The sequence below is a fragment of the Argiope bruennichi genome, chromosome 10 (assembly GCF_947563725.1).
Source record: "Argiope bruennichi chromosome 10, qqArgBrue1.1, whole genome shotgun sequence".
NCBI classification, from domain to species: Eukaryota; Metazoa; Arthropoda; class Arachnida; order Araneae; family Araneidae; genus Argiope; species Argiope bruennichi.
In genome coordinates, this window is record NC_079160.1 from 118,811,103 (window position 1) to 118,834,914 (window position 23,812).

At 33.0% G+C, this 23,812-nt stretch overlaps 1 protein-coding gene across 2 annotated transcripts in view; it reads right to left on the reverse strand.

The window, feature by feature from the left end:
* Positions 1-23,812, reverse strand: part of LOC129987961 (junctophilin-1-like) — a 137,632-nt gene that overhangs the window by 27,355 nt on the left and 86,465 nt on the right. For both annotated transcript variants that reach the window (XM_056095986.1, XM_056095985.1), the window contains exon 8: positions 14,668-15,857. In XM_056095986.1, coding sequence (XP_055951961.1) covers positions 14,668-15,857 — 1,190 coding nt within the window. The remainder of the gene's footprint in view (positions 1-14,667; positions 15,858-23,812) is intronic.

Genomic DNA, 23,812 nt, shown 5'->3' on the forward strand with positions numbered 1-23,812 from the left:
CACTTTAAATGTCTTTCACCAGGACAGAAATTATCTTGGAAAGAGCGCGTTTCTCCATTCGTTAGAATATTTGTGTAAAGGAAACTCACAGCCTTTAATGATGAATCTCTTCAATCTTTAATTTGAAAAACAAGCCAGTGTTTAAGACTTTAAGCGCAACACACGTCTTCTGCTTGTAACAACTACTGTTCATCGCTATCTTTCAACTGAGCCAGAAATTTGAAGTTTGAACAACAAGCCCCCCCCCCCAGAAAAAAAAGAACATCGAATTTAATTTTCTTTCTTTATTTATTTAACAACAAATACATGTTATGTTACAGATGGTTGCTTTTAATCGAAAAAAAATCCAATGGAATAATTAAAACAAAAAATAATTTAAAAAGATCTGGAAAGTTTACATTATTTCTCTCACCCCCAAACAGCGTTTGAATTTCCTTTTATTCGAGTTGTAGATACTCCTAATTCTTTTTGTCACTAGGATTACGCTTTATTTTTTCATTAGAAATATTGCCGCACAAATCAGAATAACTAACAATCGCCGTGACTCAATTGGCAGAACTTCTCATTTCTGATTGGTTGGTCCATGGTTCGAATTCAAACATGATGTTTTATCCAAAGACTGGAGTTCTTTTATTTAAAATGTTATATGTTATTTATCTAAGATCTGAAAGGTTCTAGGTCTTTCTTAAATATTCAAATGGGATTTTTCTCTAACATTCTATATGTGCATAAAAGCCGAGTCACATCGATGATGCGTAAGTTCTCAGTCTCGCTCTGTTGTGAGTTGCTTCGTTCTAATAAATCTAATTGTTTGTTTAAAAAACGGCATAGTTCTTTACATCTTCGCGAAAATATTTTTAATTTTACCAGATGCATTAATTTTTTCTAAAACATTTAGCACTAACTATTAAATCAGCAATAAATCTGTTTAACAGATGTTTTAAAATAAAAAAAAACCTTTTTATTAATCTGTTTATAAGCTATTTATTTTTATTTAACAATGTCAGCTGCAAAATCTTTGGAAGAACCCTCGATAAATGAATTTTAATAAAAAAATATAAATCTTTTAATTTCTTCTTGGAATAGAAATCTCAAAGTTTACTTATTTTTAAAATATTGCCCTGCCATTCAAGTGATCACTTGCAAATTTCCATTTCCATCTATTCCATCTCATTTTAAAGCATATATGATTCTTTTTCTTTGAAGAATTAATGGATATTAAGTGATACATCGCACAATGTTGAAACAATCTAAAAAGCAGAATTATTCGCAATTCATTTCTCCACCAAACCGGGAACTTTTATCCTGATCTTAGAACCACTTTCCCTACTATCCAAAGTCTCCCAGAGGTATTTCCGAGAGGCGTCTTCGATGTTCTTTCCAGAACAGAAAGCTTTTGATGCGGGGCGTCTGGCCGATGGGTAGCGACAGCTTTTATTGCATCAGCAAGCCTCTTTTGCGGACCCCTGGCCACACGTGTCGCCGCCTCCACCCTCACGACCGAAATCGATCGCCCCATCGATTCTTTCTTGGAGGGGGGATGGCAGAGAAAGAGGTGGAGGAGAAATTCCGGAAATGTTTTCACCTGATCTCCGACATGTCGGATTTGTTTACATTTGAGAAACATTTCAGAAGACTTTCCCGGGACCAGAAATGGATCTGTGTTCCGATATTAAACATCGTCTGCGGCACGTTACGCAAGCTTCAAAAATATGACGAGTTTGTTTGGTTAGTCTCAGGGTAAACAAATCCGTAAAAGCAAAATTGAAGATCCGTCTTTCATTCCACACTGGAATACAAATCGTTTGGAAAATATTTTGATGTTTTCTCGGAAGAACAACCCCTGTTTATAGCCGCCCATGTTTTGTTTTGGTTAGGCACTAAGGAATTTTCTTTCAATATGGGATGTACAAATAGTCTGACCGGTTTTTCAGCAGGGCGTTTCAAAATTCATGAGACAAATTTTATGGAATGGTAACGTAAGCTGCATCATACATTTTTTTGTGTGTAAGAATGAATGGGTACAAATGACATGTTAAGGCCTTGCAAAAGGTATGGAAGGAAATTATTTTCTTGCTTCATCTTTAAGAAGCGCTTTATTGTAACAGTGTTTATTGTGTTTCCATGTTTGTTAATATTGATGGAGCAATTACACTACAGTTTCAAACCAGTCAAAATTTTTTGGCATACATATAACCATAATCTCTCCGGAGTGTGGGGGGGGGCATCTCAAATAACTAGATGAGAAGCTTTCGGAATGATGGTTGGTTCTAGCTACCTTGTTGGATACAGAAATGATATAGAGTCAGCTATCCCACACAGTTACCGATAACTGGACGTGCCTCCTACGGAAGGGATCGAATCGTGGCCGGTGAGGGCCCTTAGGACTCAGCCATAGTTCACGATTATTATCTGGCAGCTGTCCGATCATCCAATATATATTCATTTCTGTGTGTATTTGGGCGGTTGGAGTAGCTGTTTATAATTACTTGCAGCCATAACGAATAATTGAATGAATGAGCACAAATATTTACATCAGTAATTTTCCGTTAGTGCTTCTTAGAATGTCTTTCTGAAGATTGATTCCATTCAGAGCAATTATCGTGAGCGTTAGAAGATATGTACATCTAGTCGGATTGTTATCCTACTAACAATATCTCAAATCTGATTGTCACAGATTAACTAATGAAAGATGCAGTAGAAAATGTCATACACATAGGTAAAATGTTTAAGCAATAAACAAAATTACTATTTTCACTACATTTTAAACAGTTACATTAAAAATTTTCTTTCCCTGCCGTGGGCTCTTCTGTATCCATTATGTTCACGAACCTCCAAATCAAAACTTTTTATTAAAATCAGTTTGAAAGAAATAGAGATACACTAACAGAAAAGAAATGGAATGGCGAATTCGAAATAGATATAATGCTGAATGGAAACATTAACAACAATCTGCAACCGAAATGAGAACATAACGAATCAACAGACTTCAGTTCATTAATCTTTGCTATAATTCAGCATAAGAATTGTGAATTGAATATGAAATTAGTGATCCTATAAATAATTTTTGTTCTTATGGCTTTTTATTACCTTTATTCCCTCTAGATAATATTTGTTTCCTTACAGTGGGATCTTTTCTATAAATGATATTTCCGATAATTCAGATTAAAACTAATCATTAAAATCGAATTGAGACCAATAGTGATCGCTCGTTGCAACTCATTTCTCAGCAGTACTCATATGTGCTTTCGAAAACACTTCCGGGTTCTGTTCGGGATAAAATGGAAAATAACATAAAAATAGCAGACTTCCACATAAATCCACATAAAAAAACAATCCATCATAAAAAAAATTATATAAAACACGATTTTACAATCGCCAAACAAATTATTATAATGATCTGTTGTAATACAAAATTGAATAAATTATAAATGCAGCCGGTAAATGTATATTACCAAGAAAAGGGGAAAAAAAAAACTTCCTTAGAGCAAGGATTTTCCCTAGTTAATGAGAAAGAGTTTTCGTATTCGGGGAAAAAAGTGACGTCAGGTAAATTCAATTATGCTTCGTAACAAAGAATATCGCCATGTCTGGGCTTATACTTAGAAATGAAAGGAAAGTTTTCGTTTTTATCTTTTTGAAAGCTAATCTTATACAGAAAATTCATTCGGTTATTATTTGTTAAAAAAAACAGAGTTTACAAATTATATCCGAATTTTTGAATAAAACTTAAATAGGGAATAGATATATGGAAAATATTTTTCTAAGATTGGGATTTTCAGTCTGTTCTCGGGAAAAAGTAGTCAAACCAGAGAAAATGATATCCTCCGAAAGTAATATCCTTTTTCGCTTACTTTCTAATAAATGTACTTATGCAATTATTAACGCATGTAATTGGCGAACAATAGTTACAAAAGAACCTTTTAGACTGCGACAACCTTTAGCGATTAATCACTAGAGAATGATCTCCAATAAAAGCCTTATACACCGTTTTTCCGTATAAAATAATGGATCGTGGTTTAAGGCTGCAAATTCCTTGCATGGCATTGGTGAATGATAGTTACGAAATAGAGATCTTTGGCGTGAATCTAGTATTTTTACTGAATCAATCACGTATATATGCATTTTATACATCTTTTTACCGGTCGATTGACATCCGAATTTGACATAAGTTGTATTCAGAAAACAGCACATGAATTTAGTAATTAAAGTCATTGTTTTATGAGTTATTGCATTTACGCGCATGCTAAAGTACAGATACTCAATGGTTTAATAGATTAGGTTTAAAATTTGTTAAGTGTCTGTATATTAGATGCTAAGTATATGTACCAAATTTTACTTATCTAGCTTTTTACGTTTTGTAGTTGTTAAGTTCCCTTTTACTTGAACAGCTAGACAAGTATAATCACAGATTTCTTGTGATAGTATTTTTACAAAATTGATAGAAATGTATAAATTTAGTCACAATTCCGTACACGTCATTTCACCCATCTAGCTCAAAGCGTTTCTGAGTTATCGTATTCGAGGATAGACAGTGCCAATGCCAAAAACGCCCTTTTTGGACTCCGGAAATTGGAAGCGTTAAGATCCTAAAATCTCGAATTGGAATTTTTAAAAAATTCTGTTCATCTCTTCTAATTTTGCACTTGGTCTCGGTCTGTTTCACGACAACTCGTCTACCCGAAAGGGTGTATGAATTTGAAGATCGCCGGAGAGAGAAACATTATTTATTTATTTATCGAACGGCTTACAATCATTACCAGAATATGGGCGGTAATTTTGCACTTGGATAGAACAGACAAACCTCCTGCGAATGGATTTTGTTCAAAATTTGACAGAAATCTACAAATTTGGAGCACAGATTATGCGGTAAATTTTCTCTTCTAATTCAAAAAATTCTTCACTCTCAGTTCACAGAATTATGTAATTTCAAAATTAACTTTTTCTAACTCGGTCTGAAACTTGGAGGTGAATGAAAATCTTGAGTTCATTTTTTCCCCCTAGAACGATTACTATATTTGCTCTTTGTACATTCATATTCGAGAAAGTAAAATATATACGAAATAAGATTGAAGCTCGTTGTTTGTAAGAAGCTTGTAACGTGAGTTAATGTAGTAATACAGGAAAATTAAAACTGTGTGTTAGGAGATGAATTTCATTAAAATTCTTTCCTCTTCGCTAGAAAGTCTTTAGTACAAAAGTGTTCTTAATAATTCATCTTCTAAAAAAATCATAAACATGATTACATTCCTAACTGTTCATGGAGAATTATTCTAATTAGTTATTCATAATGTGTTCTTAAGCCTCCTCAAGTACCTAATTTTTATAATTGCTTTATTTTTCACTCATACTATACATGTATCTGCGCATACTGCCGTCGCGCCGTCTGTATGGAAAACGAGTTTTTGTGTAAACAGTTCAGTGGAGGGCGAGCAGCCGGGAAGAGATGTGTGTACCATCGGCTCTCGTCAAATTATTGAGTGTGAATTAAAGGTGAATTACAGTCCGCTAAATGAGCATTTATTTATTGAGTAGTTGTGTGTTCTTTTCATGAGCTACGACGACAATACATTATCATCGAGTTTTATTGTACTCCAGATATTTTTCATTTTAGTTTTTTGCCATTTTTTTGTTATGTTAAACGTATTGGTATTTTGCCATTTTCATATTTTTTTGCCAATTGATTGCAATGTAATTTTTTTTCTTTTATCTCCTTTCTTAATAAAGTCCACGTACATCCATATTAGACAAGAAAGGAGCCTCATGAGCTACAGAAATGGTAGTGTAGTGTGGTGTAAAGTATTATGTATATTTCTATTTTGTGTCTGTTACGAAACTGCGAAACATCCGTTACCCACGCAAGTTACTTTTTGTGTTATAATTTGGGTAGAAGAGTGAAAACACTTTTACAGATATCCTACACGAGAGCCTCCTTTACGCCAATAGTCGCCAATCTAAGTATAACCGTGGATTTGATTACATACCATCCGGATTGAAGCTGTGTTTTCTCCAAACTAAATGGCGTAAAAGAACTTAATTTTCTTTTTCTTCAGAAAGAATTAATTTACAAAAATAGAAGACTGAATAGAAAATTACATAAAACTATAACGTTAATTAGTCACTGCATTCATCAGGGGAAGGCAGCATTACTTTTCATTCCATGAGAATACGAATAAATGAAATGGAATAAACGAATGCATGAAACAAGAGTAAGGATAATGCCATTCCTTGACAATAAAAATGAAATAACTCGAAACAAGAATGAAGATAGTTTCATGCCTTGACAAGAAAAGTGAAAAAATTCGAAAAAAGAATGAGAATAATGCCATTCCTTGATAAGAAAATTGAAATAACTCGAAACAAGAATGATGATAATGCAAGTAACATATCCTTATTAACAATAATATAATTGATTTAAAATAATAATAATAAATCCTTATAAGATGGAATGCCAATTCACAAAAAATGCTTAAAATACGAGGTTTGGTTTTCTTAAACTTTTTTTCAAAGCTCCGATGAATCATAAAAAAGGTAATGCTAGAGAACAGAATGAATTTAGGGTTATTACCAACAGTTATGTACACTCAGGGTTATTTTTTGATACGATCACCGAAAATTCATACATTTGTCAGATCTGTGAATCAGGCTCCCTATCCTTTTCAAAAAATAACGTCACCACTGATAAGAGTTGAGTTTTAACGTTCCTTTTAAACTACTCATTAGTCTGAGATTGTTATTCAGACATTTTAACTCGTTTTTCAATCCAGGGAAAATATAAAATTCTCTCGACTCAAAGTTACACTCTTTATGAAAGAAAACAAGGGCACAAAATTATCATAACAAAAAATCTTGTTCAACGAACGGATTCAATATGTTCGAAAGATCATGAGAATGCCGGAATCCCAGGATTGACCAATATGCTAAAATTGTGTCTCTGGAGAGTGAATGTTTAGATCTTTTTACTTCATATTCTTTCTATAACCCACTGACGTAATTTCTGTCTATAGCTGCTTGTGAATGTAGATGCAAATGATAGCAATGTCCGTCACATATTCTTAGTATTATAAAGAAATGATTAAGTTGTATAACGTTGTTAAATTCCCTTTCTTCAAATTTTTTCCAATTTCCTCCCAAGAATGAACGATGAAATATTTTTAATTAAGTAATTACTGTTATTTTATTAAGTAATATACAGATATTCCTAGAATTGGAAACTGTTTGCGCATGCATACTAGCAGAATTTAATGAAGTACATAGTCGCATAAATTGAATGCATTTTGATTCTGTCTCTTTGAAAGCGTAATTGTTTGAGAATCATAAATCTTATTTTTAGTTACTGCTGGAAATTTTTAATTAGTAAATCTGTTTTTTTTGTTATGGACAATCACAGAGGAAAAGATTGCAGTGGGAAGATTACAATGAAAGTAATCAGCTTTCTCTTTTAAATTAACTTAATGAGTGTCTAATATTATATATGTATATATATAATATGAAATATTAAGTTGACATATTACTTTAACTTTAAAAAATATTTTTTAACTAACTAAATTATTCTAAAAATATATCGTTGTGGACTGTACATCTACCAAAACGTCTATTGTATGTCAGAAAAATCGAGCAATTAAAAACAAAGGGCACTTATTGAAGTCTACCATTTTCAGGACAATTTGTTAGAAAATATAGTAATATTAATTTGCAAGTTTGAAATTCTCATCGAACTTTCAAAAATCAATTTTCGTCATCCATTACCTATTTCCAGTCCATCAATGCTTTTTTAAAGAGGGGATAAGGAACTTGATTCATTGATATGGCAAATGCCTGAATCTTTACGTAAAAGTCATATTTCTATATATTGACAGGACAAATGCCTGAAGTTTCACAAAAAAGTCATACTTCTACAAAACTTTTAACAATGAATTCATTTTGTCTTTGGCACATATATTATTTATGGTCTCTTTAAGATAAAAGAAAAACGGATATTACTACTATTAGATCCATTGTTCTATATAGCAGCCAGCTAATATTGATAATAAAAAAAACAAGACTAAATGTGGATAATTTTCTAAAAATGTTCACTAATTTTGAAAAATTTTATTGCAATCTAAACCATGCATTTTCAGAGTTTTAATCCATTTTTAGTTAATCTGTCATATTTTTTGACACATCTACTAAACATTTTCGCTTTCAGAATTGATAATAAATCACCCTAAAAGCCTTCACTAAATAATTCCGATATTTTATCAAGTAGATACATACTAAACTGCGACGAAAGGGCATACTTGTTTAAAACTTTTGATATATTATATAGTTTCTAAAACATTTAATCAAACATCTGCATGGACTCTCCCCTCTTTGCTGTTGAGCTTCAAAGGCGAAAAGATATCGAATGGTCGTCAGAAATGACGACAAAATGTGGTCATCGACCCAAAGCTGGAATGTTAGTCATCATTCGGTAATTATTTTGTCTGGACGCAGCAGACAGCCAGCTTTAAAAGAATCTCTCAACCGCTCGGGCATTTATCGATATTTCTTAGGAATTTTCAGACAGTATGAAGCAGAAACAGACATGGGAAAAGTGTCCAATATCTAAACTATCTTATCTAAACTCTAAAAACTTTAGAAATTCTAACTATCATATCAAATATGCTTCCGTATGCCTGTTTATCCAAAGCACAGTGTAGTTTTTTTTTTACATACATATACATACATATCGAATATATTAGTATCAAACTTGATTAATCTGTAAGGGTAGGAACAAATAAGGCATTTAAAAATTTTCCACAAAACAGAAGTTTAATTTTCTTAGTGAGAGATTATGTTATGAAGAATAAATAATTCCAGAATTAATAATAAATGCAAGGAAGCGGAATCTGGATTTTCATCACCTAAACTGCCTCGCTTGATTCAATTTAAAATTTGTGGCCAAAAATAAGCATGCTTATGTGTTAGTCTTTAAAAATCTAAAAATCTTTATTGCTATGTTATATACCTATCAGTTATATATTTATCAATAAAAATACTCTATAAATATCCAAAAGTACTTTTGTATTGAGTGTTTGTATCAGTTATTTTTTAACGGTGTCGTTTAAGGTATTTTTTCGCTTATTAATTCGAAAAATACTATCAAAAATATTTTTATTCCATCTGCAAACGATAATTTAATTATTCGTTAAAAATTTGCACTTTGATTGTCGTGCTGTATTTTCTGCGATTTGTATATTTTTTATGACATTCAGAAGTTCGATTGCATTTAGAAAATAAGAAAACTAAGCATGTAAGTGTTTATTTATTATATGTATTTTATAAAGTTTATAAATAGTTATTTATAGTTAATATCCAAATATTCTTTGTGATACTAATTTATAAATGAAATAAACGATATAAATCATAAAATCTTTAATTATTTCTGTTAATTACTGTGTTGTATCATTGTGTCATAATGTTTTTTTCTTTTATGTGCAAATTCATTGATTTATCGTTACTGCTCCATATATCTCAATTACACCGTTGTATATAATTCGGCAATAATAGCAATATAAGACACTTTTTTATTTTTATCAGTTATGTAAAAATGATTTAAATCAACGAATCCTTCTCCTTTACGCACAATCTGAGAATCTATGCTTAAACTTTGAAGTATTAGAAGCTCAATTCTCTCAAGATTTTGACTTGTTGGGTATCAAATCACCATGTAGATAATGTTTCTCTCCTTCCTTTTTGAACGACGTGCGAGGGTGTAGGTTATAATGACAAACTTATTGTTAAAGGAAAGCTTATTGCCAGGAAAGATAAAAATAAGTACCTCTTCAATTGGTTAAATGTAATGGCCTATCTTTTCAGTCAATAATTTAAACAGGGCAAGAAAAAAGTTTTTGTTTTTTCGCCCAAATTCTTATTTCCAAATCTCACGCTAATTTTTTTTCAAGAACATATTTTCAAATTCATCTCATTTTAATATAAAGAATAAAACAAGAGTTAAAGGAAAAGAAAATAATGAAAGCCATCCAGTCTTTCTCACATATTAGCATAATATGTCACTTTTGTTGTATTTTGCTTCGCAGTACAATGGGTAGAATCTATTACCCATTTCAGACCTCTTCTTGTTGCTCAAAATTTGATACAGACAGTTTTGGTGTAAATATATACATTTCATTTATCTAGTTTATTGTATTTTTGAATTATATCAATGCCTTACACAAATACATAATGAATAGAATGATATGGTATAGAATTTGATATTATTATCACTAATTCAGGGGTAAAAACAAAAGGCCAAGTTTCATCTATTTTTTTCCCTGTGGATTTAAGTTATCGTGTTTGCATACAGATGGACGACTAGACATGCAGACCTCGCAAATGGGATTCGCCCAAAATTGATCAGAAATTTACGTAACTGTAACTTATAGTTGCAGTTTGTTCTTTTAGGTAAATTCCTATAGCAAAACTACCAATTGCAATGGCTCTCATGACAAGATTTTGGGAAAATGTCATATATATGCTTATAACGCTTTGCCATGTTATCTAGTGAACAAGATAACAAGAGTATTTTTTAAAATTTTAACTGGCTTGGAATATATTGTTCGAAATGTAAAAATCTCGGACGAGTTCGTAAAGGGCCCGTCTAGCTCAAACGGATAGAAATGGTGGAGGGGTTGAAATTTTCATTTTGCTATAACTTTCTTAATATTGAAGAGAAAAAAAATCCAATTAGAAAAATTAGCGTCTCATTAAGACGAACAACTTTTGTACTAAACGCTTTTGAAATTGCACTTCTGAGAAGTTAGGGGCTGAAATAGGATTTTTCAAACCCTTATATTGACTGATTCTAACATCAACAATTTATATTGCGAGATAATAACTTAGATGTAAAGGAATTTAACTTTGTCTTCCAGCTTGCCAAGAGGAATTTTTTTTAAAAAAAAAGTTTCTCATCTTCACTGACAAAAAGACATAATTTAAAAAAAATGGATTTTTATTTTTTCGTAACAGGGAAATTAAATACGTGTAAATCTATTAAAATCCCACAACTTGATATTTTTAACTATTACAAACATTTTTTTTTTTTTTTTTTGCATGCTTCGCATTTGAGAATGTACATGTATATAAATTCATATTTTAAATGTAAATAAAGTTACAGCTTTTTCAGAATTATATTTAATAACAATTTATTCCATCATTTCTTTATTATTGAGAGCAAAGAGGGCTCTCTTTGACATCCCCCCCCGCACCTCTCCCAGCACTGTAACAATGGATTAACACACCTGCGAAGCGAGTGTCTTGAGGGATGTCTTTTTCATCGGTTCGGACGGCGGTTCTGCGAAAGAAGTTATTCGCGTCTGCCGGCATCGGTGATGGACTAATTTGGCAAGAGGGATCGCATTGCCGTTTGAGCCTCTTTTCCTCTACGTCACTTCCGCACACAAGCCGGCGGACGCGCACTATAATTAGGCAGCAGACAGACACAACGCACGTCCCGGTGGTCGATTCGAGAGGCACTACCTGCACGAGTCACGTGGCTTTTTCACTTAGTGGCAAGTTGGCAAAAGGGTTAGCGCGAGGAAGAAAATGCAATGCAGAACAAGGGGTGTAGATATTTTTAGTTCATCGCATGTAAAGGGTCGTTCGTAAACATTTCATTAACGGTCACGCCATTTTATTTACAAATCTTCATAAAGTAAATAACAAAAGAATAATAATAAAAATGTCTACACGTATATTTAACCTTTTGCACTTGAAATAGTAATCAGCTGCATCATGCTTTCGCAAGATTTTTTCTTATCTTTTTATTTTTGTGTAAGCTGGCAACAACGGAGTTAGTTCACTTCCTCTTAGTGAAAGCTAAATAATCCGTTTGAATTCAGATTTGAAATTCACTGCTGTTCGGAGCATTAAAACTTTTGCTTTTCTTACTTAGAATAATTTTTTATTCTTCTTTTGCAATATAATTCTAGTTCGCATATTATAGCTAAATAATATAAGAACAAGGCTAAGAAGATATTTTTAAAAATAATATTTAAATTGCCTCATTTTCATTTAATAGCATTTTTTTTAAATGCAAAATCGTTTTTTAATCGCAATGTTATGTTAAAAATGCTTATGTGTTTTATGTTATATTATGTTATGCTAAAAATTCTTTAAAATCGTATTTCTCTGCTAATGTTATCAAAGTAATCATAATCTAAATTATATTGGTATTTTTAACTAATTATTTATCAATTTAATCTTTATTTTCATTATTTATTAGAATAAAATTTAATAAATTTCTATAAGTCAGTTTGTCAGTTCTATAAGCCTCTTAAAAAACTTTTCTTCGAATTTCACTCTTCAAGGTTTCTAATAATCCAAGAACGTTACGTGTAAATTCCAAAAAACATTTTCGTATGAAAAATTCTTTTCTCTATTATATATATATATATATATATATATATATATATATATGGACAATGATACCTCATATTTTTATTCCCTAAAAGTTTGTTCCTGAGATAAATACAAGTTAAGAAGTCAGATGTCAGAAGCATGTTTACTCTGATATATAATGCAACGTTTGAATTATATATTTATATGACAAGTATGATTACTTAGGCATCACTGGCGTACTGACCGAGAAATAAGGGGAGGAGTATTGATGCCATGAGCATCAGTCTTATGAGGCGCTACAGGGACAAAACATTACAGAAATTTTATCATATTTTGAAATCTTGAGACATCTGCATTTGTTAAACCACCGAAGGCCAAAAAATTATATTTTATTTCGAGCCCCTCTTACTCTTGCTACGCCACTTGTATGTATTTTGATACCGTTTCCATTTGTGCTGCTTTAATTTGAGCATTTCTATTCGACTAACAGTGTATTATGCATTTAAATTCGATTAAGTACATTTTGAAATGTTGTACCATTTTCGGATGTGCAAAACATCTTTAGTGAAAAAAGTTAAATTAAAAATGTGAATTTTCCTAATTTAAAACAATGCTTATTATTAAGAATTACTTTAATTCTTAATAGTAAGAATTAAAGTTCTTATTAATTCTTAATTCCAAATTATTATTAATTACAAATCCTTATTAATTCTTAATAAGAATTAGCTTTCTATTAACAAACTATCCCAAATTGACAGTTTAATTTTTAATTGACTGAGCAACTAATTACAATAATAACTTTAAAATACTTATAAAGAAAAAAATAATATTTTAACTATTGATTCAGTTTATAAGATGTCAAACATATATAAATGAAAAAAAAAAAAAAAAAAAAAACACTGTTTGTATTTTAACCCTATAAGTGCATGACTGAAAGGAAACTGTTATAGGAGACTTTCAGTTATTTGACAATTACTATATTTTTATTTCACTTTTATCAATATATTACTTATTTTTAAACATTATTTATAATAAAAGAAGATACAGTTATGTAATCTTCGGAAATTATTTCTAAAACGGTATATTCATGCAATCTATCCTCCATATCCTTATATTTCAAGGTTTTATTTCTATTTCCACTAACTTTTGTCTGGCTCTGAATCCTTTGAACAGACGTTGCACATCAAAAATTTATCGAATTTTAATTATTTAACTCTTTTGCTGTCCTCTCCTGTCCGCGAAAAATTTCTATTTTCCCTCTTGTTTTTGCCACATTAGAACAAACAAAAATAAAAACTCAAACAAATAAATATTTACAAAGCGTTTCTAACGTTTAAAAGTTTTAAAATGTCGAAGAACATTACGGCCGCCCTGCAGAATTTTCACTTGAACACTCTAAACGCGATACGGACGACAAAGAGGTTAATTAAATCAGGAACCAATTAGGCCTGTGTATAATTAGTGTATGTTACTAAGTTAGGATGTTCGTTGAAAGAATTTCTTTACTGGCAGGTCTTCGTTTGAATCCCATGGCAGTCGATTATCTGCCCTTGCATAATATCTCTATTATTTAGAAAGGCCGCGGTGGCCCGGTGGTAAGGTCTTGGCTCGTGAGCCGTAGGGTTTCAGGTTCGAGACCCGATTCCACCGAAGAACCGTCGTGTAAGGGGATCTGTTGCACATTAAACCCTTTTCAGGGCCAAACGTCCTTCCGCTGGTGTGGTGTGGAGAGGGGGATGCCAGCTCAGGCATCATCCTGAGCTGACCGCAGCTCAAAACTACGAAGTCCGTCCCAAAATAGCCTTAGTGTTGATTTACAATGGCACGTTAATATAACTAAACTAACTAAAACTATTATTTAGAATCTATTTTAAAGAACTATGAGCCCTATTGTTATCGATACAAAAGAAAAATTTATTCTGCTGACTCGTTACTAGGTCATATAATTTACCAAAATGAATCGATATTCATGCCTCCCATCTCCTTAGCATTTCAGTTTAATTTACGTTATATTTTTACTTATTCATAACACTTACAGAAGACTTATCATTCTAAAAAGTGTGAACAGATATTTTTTTTTTGACTTTGGAATACAAAAGGCCATTCAAAAAGAATAAAATTGAAGCATTGTATTTTAAAAGTAAACATTGTATTTTTTTCACAACAAAACCGAGTATACTGGGTTATGCATGAGAAAATCAATTCTACATTTATTCTTTGCTACAAAAGAAAATTTTTTTTCTGAGAATTAAAATGCTAATCATCCCAGGAGTTAAATCTATATAAGTTACAAATGATGGTACTTACCTTCAAATCTGGTCTAACTAAGTAGAGCAACGGATTTGACCTGAGCCTCTCAGACTCATATTGCATCCTTCTGAGCTCTTCCCTTCTTTGTGAGCTGAGATAAGCCACCTCTTCTCGGGGAATGACCTTTTGAGGGGTTCCCGCGATCTCCTTGGGCCCATGGGGCATGCTCTTCTTCCTCATGAGCAGATCTCCCCCTCCGCCCTTGGCGGCCGCCGCCTCTTGCTGCTTTTTCCGGCTGGGCGGATTTACATAGAGGGAGGCTGTCCGAGGGAAAGCCCCACTGCCCGTCGAAGCTTCAGAGCCCAGCTCACTGTCCAACCCCATGCTGCTCATAGTGGGGCTCATGCTACGACGATCCTCCTCGCTCGGAGCGAAACTTAGCAGGCTAGACGCATGACTGTCCCCGTAGATCATGGGCGGCAGGTGGGACTTGCGACCGAAGCGGGAGGGGGACAGTTCATCCATGCTCTCAGACACCCCCGAATCTGGGGTTGCGTCTGGACCATAGCTGGTCCTGGGTGGTGGCGGATACATGCCACTACGGGGAGGGGAGGGTATCCTCCTCCCATGCTTGATGACTGTCCTAACACGTGGCTCCTGCTGTCTGTAGTGGTCAAAGTGGTCGCCCATAGCCTGTTGCATGGAGTAGCCCCCTTGTGAGTCACGGGCACTAGGGCGCCTTCTGAAGGAACCCTGTCGATTAGGCACTGGGGGTGGGTCCTGTTGAGGCCCAAGGTAATTGGCATTCATTTTTTGCATTGGATACTGGTTCTGCTGCTGTGCTGAAGGGTAGGCGCCGTAGCCCTGGTTCTGGTTGGCGTAGCTCTGCTGTTGCGGGCCCTGTTGAGAAGTATACCTATCCATTTGCTGCTGAGGCATATACCGGGTATCTTGGCTCACAGCGTTCTGGATCGGGTAGGAAGTTGGTTGACCAGGATACTGCGTCTGGATGACCGGAGTGGGGCTCATATACCTCTCTTGTTGTGGATTATTAAGTGGTTGCCTGGACTGTTGGGAGGGCGTTCCCATACCCATGGAGAGGTTTCTCCGCGAAGGATCCAATGGACTGTCTGTCCGGGAGCCATCCGGCGTATTCGCTGATAGCGTTTGGTTGCTGAGGTTGGTAAAGGGGACCCTCGCAGGTGGCGTGGGATTCATCCGGTCATTGTACCTATTTTTCATCATATCTGTGGAATGAAAGCAAAAGTGTGAGAATTGCTATTTTTTTTTTGTAGATTTTGAAGCATGAGAAATCAATTTGTTTAGTGCAATTCATCGGAAGATATACGTGCTTTGAAAAATAATGAAATACTTGTAGTTTGCTATATAAGTTTCGAAATAACTCATCTGCTTTTATTTAGCATTATTTTGACTATCCAAATTTTTATTTATGGGCAAGATGGAGAAGTTGAATGTTACTATATTAATATACAATAATAATTATCATTATAAAGAATGAAAATTCATTTAGTTATATTTATTATTGTCATACATCAAGCAAAGATGTGCATAATCTGAGCATCGAAAATTCTTCCAAGAACGGTTTCAAATAAGTGCTCTTTTACATTGCCGAAATTACAGCATATAAAGAGGGAAGGAATGAATTTTTTCAAATATTACAAGGGTATTTTATGGGAATAAACACAAAACATATCCGTTTCAATTATGTCGCACGAGGAGGGGGGTGCACCTCGTAATTTAGAATGAGAAGCTTTCGGCATGGTGCATGGTTCTTCGCCACCCTGGTGCACAAAAAGGTGGAGGTATGACTCCTCCCATCGATGACGGGACGTACTTCCTTAGGGAAGGATTGTACCGTGATCGGTGATGGCCCTTAGGATTCAACACAGTTCCCGCCAGTTTTGCTATTTTGGTGGTGTGGTCATTTAAGTTTTTCCGTGTGCCTTCCGGCGGGTCGGAGTAGCCAATTTGTGGATCCATTTCAGTTAAAATCGTATTAAAATCACCGACTAGTAGCGTTGTATTGCACTCATATGCAAATAATGTCGAAAGGTTGATTGAATAATAATGAAATCGCTAATTCTGGGACTTATTTCTCTTTAAACTGGTTTGAAACCCTTTATTTGTGATAAATTACGTGAAGAGGCATTTCGTAAAGAAGCTAAAAATGTATGACATCTTGGGCAGTTTTAAGAGAAATGTAGATGACAAAATAGTTACCATTTTTCTCTTCTGAATATTAATTATGACTGCCAAAGAGGGAACAAAGATCTAAAAGAGATTCAAACCTCTAATACAAAGCACCATAGCATAATAATGTTTCAAGTTTAATTCGTCTATCGTTATTTAACATTTTTTTCTTAATTATACAGCAGCGGTAGCATGTTTATAAAAAGTGCATTTAATACGATCGCAAAGAGTGTGTGTAAATTCTGCAATTACAACAGTAACAGGTGTTACATCTTCTGTTCGCTCCATTCACCAATCCCCAAGAATCACGATGTGATTCTTTCAGGATTACTATATGATCCTAGGTAGCTTCATTCATTCGCTATAAAGTTATACAATTTCTGTTAACAATAAGGATTTATAAACATATTCATTATTAAATTTAAAAAGCTTAATTATTTAAATTTTATAAACTGCCAAAAATATTTTCTTCAAATATTACAAGGGGTGATCAAATGAAAAGGTACGAAATGACACTGTGGGAATAAATGGAGACTTTATTGAAAGTATACACCATAGGCCTGAGCATTGATTAACGAGCCGAAGGATTCCTTGTTCCCAGAATTCCTGTAGCCGTGACGAGAGCCAGTTCTTCACAGTGTCCTTGAGTTCTCTATCCGAGTTTTAGCACTTCCCTTTCAGGTGCTTTTTCAGGGGACTAAACACATGAAAATCGCAGGGCGACATGTCCGGGCTATAGGGCAGATGGTCGAACTGCTCCCATTTCAACTTGACCAGTTCCGTTTATGTGACCCTTTAGACTTGTGAAGGCGAGTTATCATGGAGCAGAACCACACCTTCCGTGGAGTTGCCTGGTCTTTTGTTCTTGATAGACCTGCGTAGTCTTCGGAGTGTCTCACAGTACATATCGGAATTAATGGTTCTTCTGTGGTCGAGGAATTCAACAAGTAGCGGACCTAGGACGGCGAACTCAAGGACGGTGTGAGGGACTGGGTCTCGTCACTCCCACAGGAATTCTGGGAACAAGGAATCCTTCGGCTCGTTAATCAATGGGATCGTTGTACTCAGGCCTATGGTATATACTTCGAATAGAGTCTTCATTTATGCCCACATTGTCGTTTCGTACCTTTTCATTTGAATACGCCTTTTAATAAATAAATCATTAGTTTTTAAAACTTGAATTTCCAGATAGTAAAAAAAGATAGGTATTTGTAAATGCTGGAAATATTTAATTCTAAGATGTTTAAAAATCAAAATTGAATTTACTTCTTTAATTTTTGCTCTGATAAGATGTATTTCATCAAAATTGGTCGATATAATGTTAATAACATTGAAATATTTGCCAAAGGCGGTAGGTATTAGTAAGATTAATTTAGAGATGTCATTCAACTTGGATGAATTATATGATATCATATTAATTTTGAAGATACTATACATTTTGATGATACATTGAAGATACCATATTAATTTTAATATATTATTTTAAATTATGTTTGAGTAATAATGATAGAACATTTTAAATGGTTAGCTATACTTCAAAGAGACAAGATTAATTAGCTATGAGAATTGGCGACGCTTCTATAGTTCAGAAATTTCGTTTCTTTCTGATTGTACCTTCTTATGAATGATTTTTTAAAAATATTTTCATTTGCCCTAACTTCTCATTTCCGATGATTTTAATTTATTATCGATCTAATCTGAATTTTTTAAAACTCCAAATAAAAATGGAATATATTCTAAAGTGCAGTTATTTGGAGTTTTAAAATGTTTCATTTAACTCCAAAGCAGTGGTGTCTCAGATTTTACGTCAATTCAAGCATATAACAATCTGAACGTGCCAATCGTTGCCAAATGACAATTAATAAATTCGATATATATATAAATATTTAAAAAATTCTTAAAAATTTGAGGAAAAATTATACGGAAATAAAATTGCTTTCATCAAAAAGTTTATTTAATGAAATTTAAAGAGATCTAGAAGGGTTTACTTTTGTGAAATAAAGTATTTTAAAGTTTTTGTACAAAAGAAAAAAAAAACCGTGAAAACACTGTTTTAATAATTTTTAATTTAAAATTTACTTAATATTTTGCAAAACATTTTCTTAGTGAGCATCTACTCCAAAGAACTATAGGTCTAACTGTCTACCGTTTAGAGAGTTTTGAAAATATTTGCATCTCACATGTCGCTGGTTGGTTGGTTTAGATTTAGTGGCGCAAGAGTCAAAAATAGGCTATACTGCCCAAACATATGTTTTCAAATGATACCTCTGGAGAAATCAAAAATTTAAATCGATTCAAAACTTTAAAAAATAATTCGGTAAAACCGCATTAATTAAAACAAGTAAAGTAAGTAAAAAGTTGAAAAAAAAAACTTTATAAAAGGATAGAAACCAATAGCCTTTAAAAAGTTAAAAGCATATTGATGGGGAATTTCTCCCACTAATTCCCGTATGCTAGGTGATGATGAGTTAAAGTAGATAATACGATGGAAATTAAAGGTGTTGCACTAGGTTAGAATATGCGCGAGTGTAAAATCAACATTACATGATGAGCATCTGAGCGCTCTTTTGCCGAATAATAGATATTTGTGAGTGACACAAGTAAGATTGATACGAAATCGAGTCAGTTCCACCTCGGCTGTTCATATGAAACAATGAGCCATAAATGAAGGTGCGATTTAATAAAATGTAGCTTGTTATGAGTCTCTAGTTTCCAAAACTCCTGTCAAAGGGAATAGATACGATGAGCAGTTGTCAGTTTTAAATCACGATATGGAATTGAATGCCTGCCAAATATTGGGAGCTGCCTTGGAAATGCAGTCAGCATTTTTATTGTCTAGAACTCCAACGTGATTAAGGACCCAACAAAATAAAATTGTAAAAGCTTTGGTCTGTAGTGTTTACAAGTAACACAAAATATCTACTGCGATAGGATGCATCCATTTGCCAAGGTGGGATAATATCTCCAAAGCATTCTGTATATAAGATAAAATTAAGCTTGTAAGCATCTGCAAAGTTGCATGAAGCATTTTACGTACAGTATGCCAATCTCTCAGCATAATTATATTAAAACAACTTGTTCTGTCTGAGTGCCATTTGTTCGCGTCACGTCATTGTTCGAAAGCCAACCACTCCAATTTCGGCTTTATTATGACTCAAATGCTCAAGCCGCAAAAATATTTTATAGGTCACAGTTTTCAATATTCATTTGACCTGACATCCTTTTTCGTAAACTAGTCGAGTTACTTTTATTCCAGAAATAAGTGACACCGTCTGATTTCCAGACCGCCTGTCCAATTATCTACCGTTTATGCGCCGAGAAAAACCGAGTGTCCAGTTTCCGTTGTTTGGTCCGGTCATTAATTCGGAAGCATCGCGTGTCAGCGGAATTGGAAAAGAATAATAGCTCGTCACGCCTACCTTCTGCAAACAAAGCCACGTGGAGCTTCCTCAGTCGATATTGAGCGCCCCGTTGCCAAGGGGGAGCCCATTACTCGTCGGGGGAGGAGGGGGGAGAAACAGTCAGCGAACATCAATGAGTCTAGAATCATTCCCTGACTGATTCGTTCTTCGTTTTGTAAGTCTAGACAAATGATTCAAATCCTCAGCGCCGAATTTTTTTTCTTCTTCCCTATGATCATCCTTGTTTAGTCAAGAATTGATTATATTCTAAATTGTGGCGTAGAAAGAATAAGTGACGTCTGGAATATAATATTTTGTGTCCGTCTCGACATATTCAGAATTATAAATTGAAATAAATATTTTAAAGTTTTGTCTTCATGGCGTTCCCTAAAATTGGAGCATCTGCACACCTCTCGTGACGTCACTGAATCCGGATGTTTCCTGAATTTTTTAAATGCAATGTCTGAATCAATAACGGAATTTTTCTATTAAACATTTTTCAGTTGTAACGGGGCATACGAAAATGAGTTATTATGTGAAAGAATTTGTAAGGCAAATTTCTTGCAGATCCATTGTTACCTCACGGAACATTTTTCCCCCTTAATATACACAGTTGTCTTTTATATATTTCTTTGAGAGAAAAATGTTTCATTTTCAGAAAGAATTTTGACCAAATTTGTGTTAGTTCAGAAGAGATAATTTAAAGTTCCAATTATATTAAACATGCAGGAAAAGGTCACAAAATGGTATCGTATAAAAGTCAAAATTCGGTCTTATTTATTTCTAGATTAAAGTCTCTACAAGAATTATATTATAAATTGAAGATAATTTAAATGGAGAATTATAAATTGAAATATTTATTTTAAGATTTTGTCGTCGTGGCTTTCCCTAAAACTGGAGCAACTGCATAGCTCTCTTCCCCTCTTGCTTCACCACTGAATCGGAATGTTTCCTGAATTTCTTAAATGCAATGTTTCAATCAGTTAATGAAATATTTTTTCAGTTATAATGGGGCATACAGAGATGAGTTATTATATGAAAGAATTTGAAGGGTAAATTCCTGGTGGATAGATTATTACCTCACGGAAAAATTAGTTTTTATCCTAATGCTTTTAATTGTCTTTTATGTTTCTTCCACTTATTTCTTTAAGGAAAAAAAAATATTTCATTTTTTTTCCATAAAAGTTTTGAGTAAATTTGCATATGTTCATATGAGATAATTTAACCCTTAAGTGCATAGCGATGTAGATCTACATCGCATGTTTAAAGCCTGGCATTTTTTTATGCATCAATCTCTGTGCAGTGTTTTTTTTTTAAATTTTAATTCTACCAAAAGTATTTTATCGTTTCCAAACGCAACTGGAATCTTTGGCAGTTTATTTCTTTATCCGTGAAAATTTTCACCGTTGGCACGCTATCTGAGAACGATTTCATTTCGGCAGGTGTTACAAATTACGATTATTTATACAAAAAAAAAAAAAAAAAAAAAAAAAAATTGTAGGGTAGAAACAAGGTTTAAATTAAATTTATACAAAAAAAAAAAATAGTTTTTATTTGTAATGTAACAAAACAAAACAAAACATCAATAGGCAATATTGGTTCAACATAGGTTCATCTAGAGAGTCAATTCATCTTTTGCCGTCTATGGATGCATGAAAAGGAGGCGTTGGACAATGGCCCATATTTTTCAACAGATTGAGATGTAAAATTCCACTATTTAAAGGTAAAACACACAGTGGCCATGTAGTAAATGCGTGTTCCTTTATATTATACGGTGGCCAAGTGGTGCAATGTTCCTTTATATTTAAATGCTAAAAATAATTGTTTCATGAATTCTCATGTTTTGTAATATAATGAGAGGTATTATTTAAGTTTGAAATATTGTATTATTGTATGCAGTAGAGTTGTATAACTCAAGGAGTGATTGTTCATGATGATGTAGAAATACATCAATATGTTGTTTTTTTTTTGAAAATTAAAAAAAATCTTATGTGGTTTCTTTTGTATTTTTCCCATTAACTACACTCATTTCGCGGTTGATTTCGATAAAAATTCAGTTTCATTTATTTCTAGATCAATGTCACTGCAAGCAATTGTCCAAAATGATCTGATCTCTGGTTTTGTATCCCTTATTAAATACATATTATATATATTTATTTACAAGGGTAAGCAATTTTTCTTCTTCTTTTATGTAATTGTTTTTATTATAATTAAGTACCTCATTTTGAAAACGATAGAGAAAGGAGATATTTGGTAGAGATGGTATCATTTAACGTTATGATTCAAAATTAAATTGGAGTCTTCTCATAATTTCTACCTCAAAGCAGACAATTTGATTCCAAAGGATTAAATAGGCTCTGTGCGAATCGGATTTCAAATACACTACTTTAACTGTTACTTATAATAGAAGTTAGTAACTAGGTTTTAATCATTTAAGTGCATTCGATGTGTATATACTTCAATCTAAATCTTCATTTTGGTACTATCGATGTATAATTTTTTTCATCTAACAAGAATGAAATATTATTCATTTCATTATGATTTTTTGAAAAAATTACCATGTAGCCATTTGTAGTGCGCTGCACGCGTATATGCGTCATCGTTTGACTTTAAAAAGGGAGATTTGAGAGACTTTAAAAAATTAAATTCAGCAGCTAACTAGCTAAAATCTTTGAAACATAAATATTTTAATATGAAAACCAACACTGTTGTACTTATGTTTTACAACACTGAAAAAAATCAACAATAATAATAAAAAAAAGGAAGATTCATAATAAGAAATGTAGTAAACAAATCAAGGAAAATTCAGTCTAAAACTTGCATATTTAACTTTAAAATGTAACATTTATTTATCTTTAAAGGTGCGATTATGAAATATAGACTTTCTGGAGATTAGAAGTGTTATTATCTGAATCTTTTTTTCTTCGAATAGTCAGTTTTATCAAAAATTAAAATATAAAATAAAACTTTGCTGGCAAGTAATGTAGAAATTTGTAAAATTCATGCCTTTCGATTATTACTCGAAGAAAGCGGATTAAATTTCATTTCAAAGGTAACAGCATCAAGGAATTTTAAATATTCTATTTTGAAGACACGGATTCGATTTCCATATTGAATATTGACCCACATTTGAATCCATTTCCGATCCTGAGAATGATGCTTGAATTGGTAATTCATACCATTTTAACATTAAAATGAAGTGACAACAAATGAGATTAAGTTATTTCATTAAATTTTGCACTTTCAATCGCATTTGCAATGTCGTATTCATCTAAAAATAGCCAGTTTCGGAAGTGATGAAATGTCAGTTCAAGAATTTCCTTAATCCTTGCACATCAGCATCGATCATTTGTTTATTATGTGTGAGCTCAGAATATAATATTTAATAATAGAAATAATATTTATGAAATATTATATTCTAAGGTTTATATTTTAAGTTAGGAATATAATATTTAATTTAATAGGTTTGATATTCGAATTCTTTAACAGTGTTGTAACTCTACAACCGAAATACGAGGACACAGACATTGTTTGCTAACAACATTATTTTAGAATTTATTAAGAGATAATTAATATGAAAGTGGGAGGAT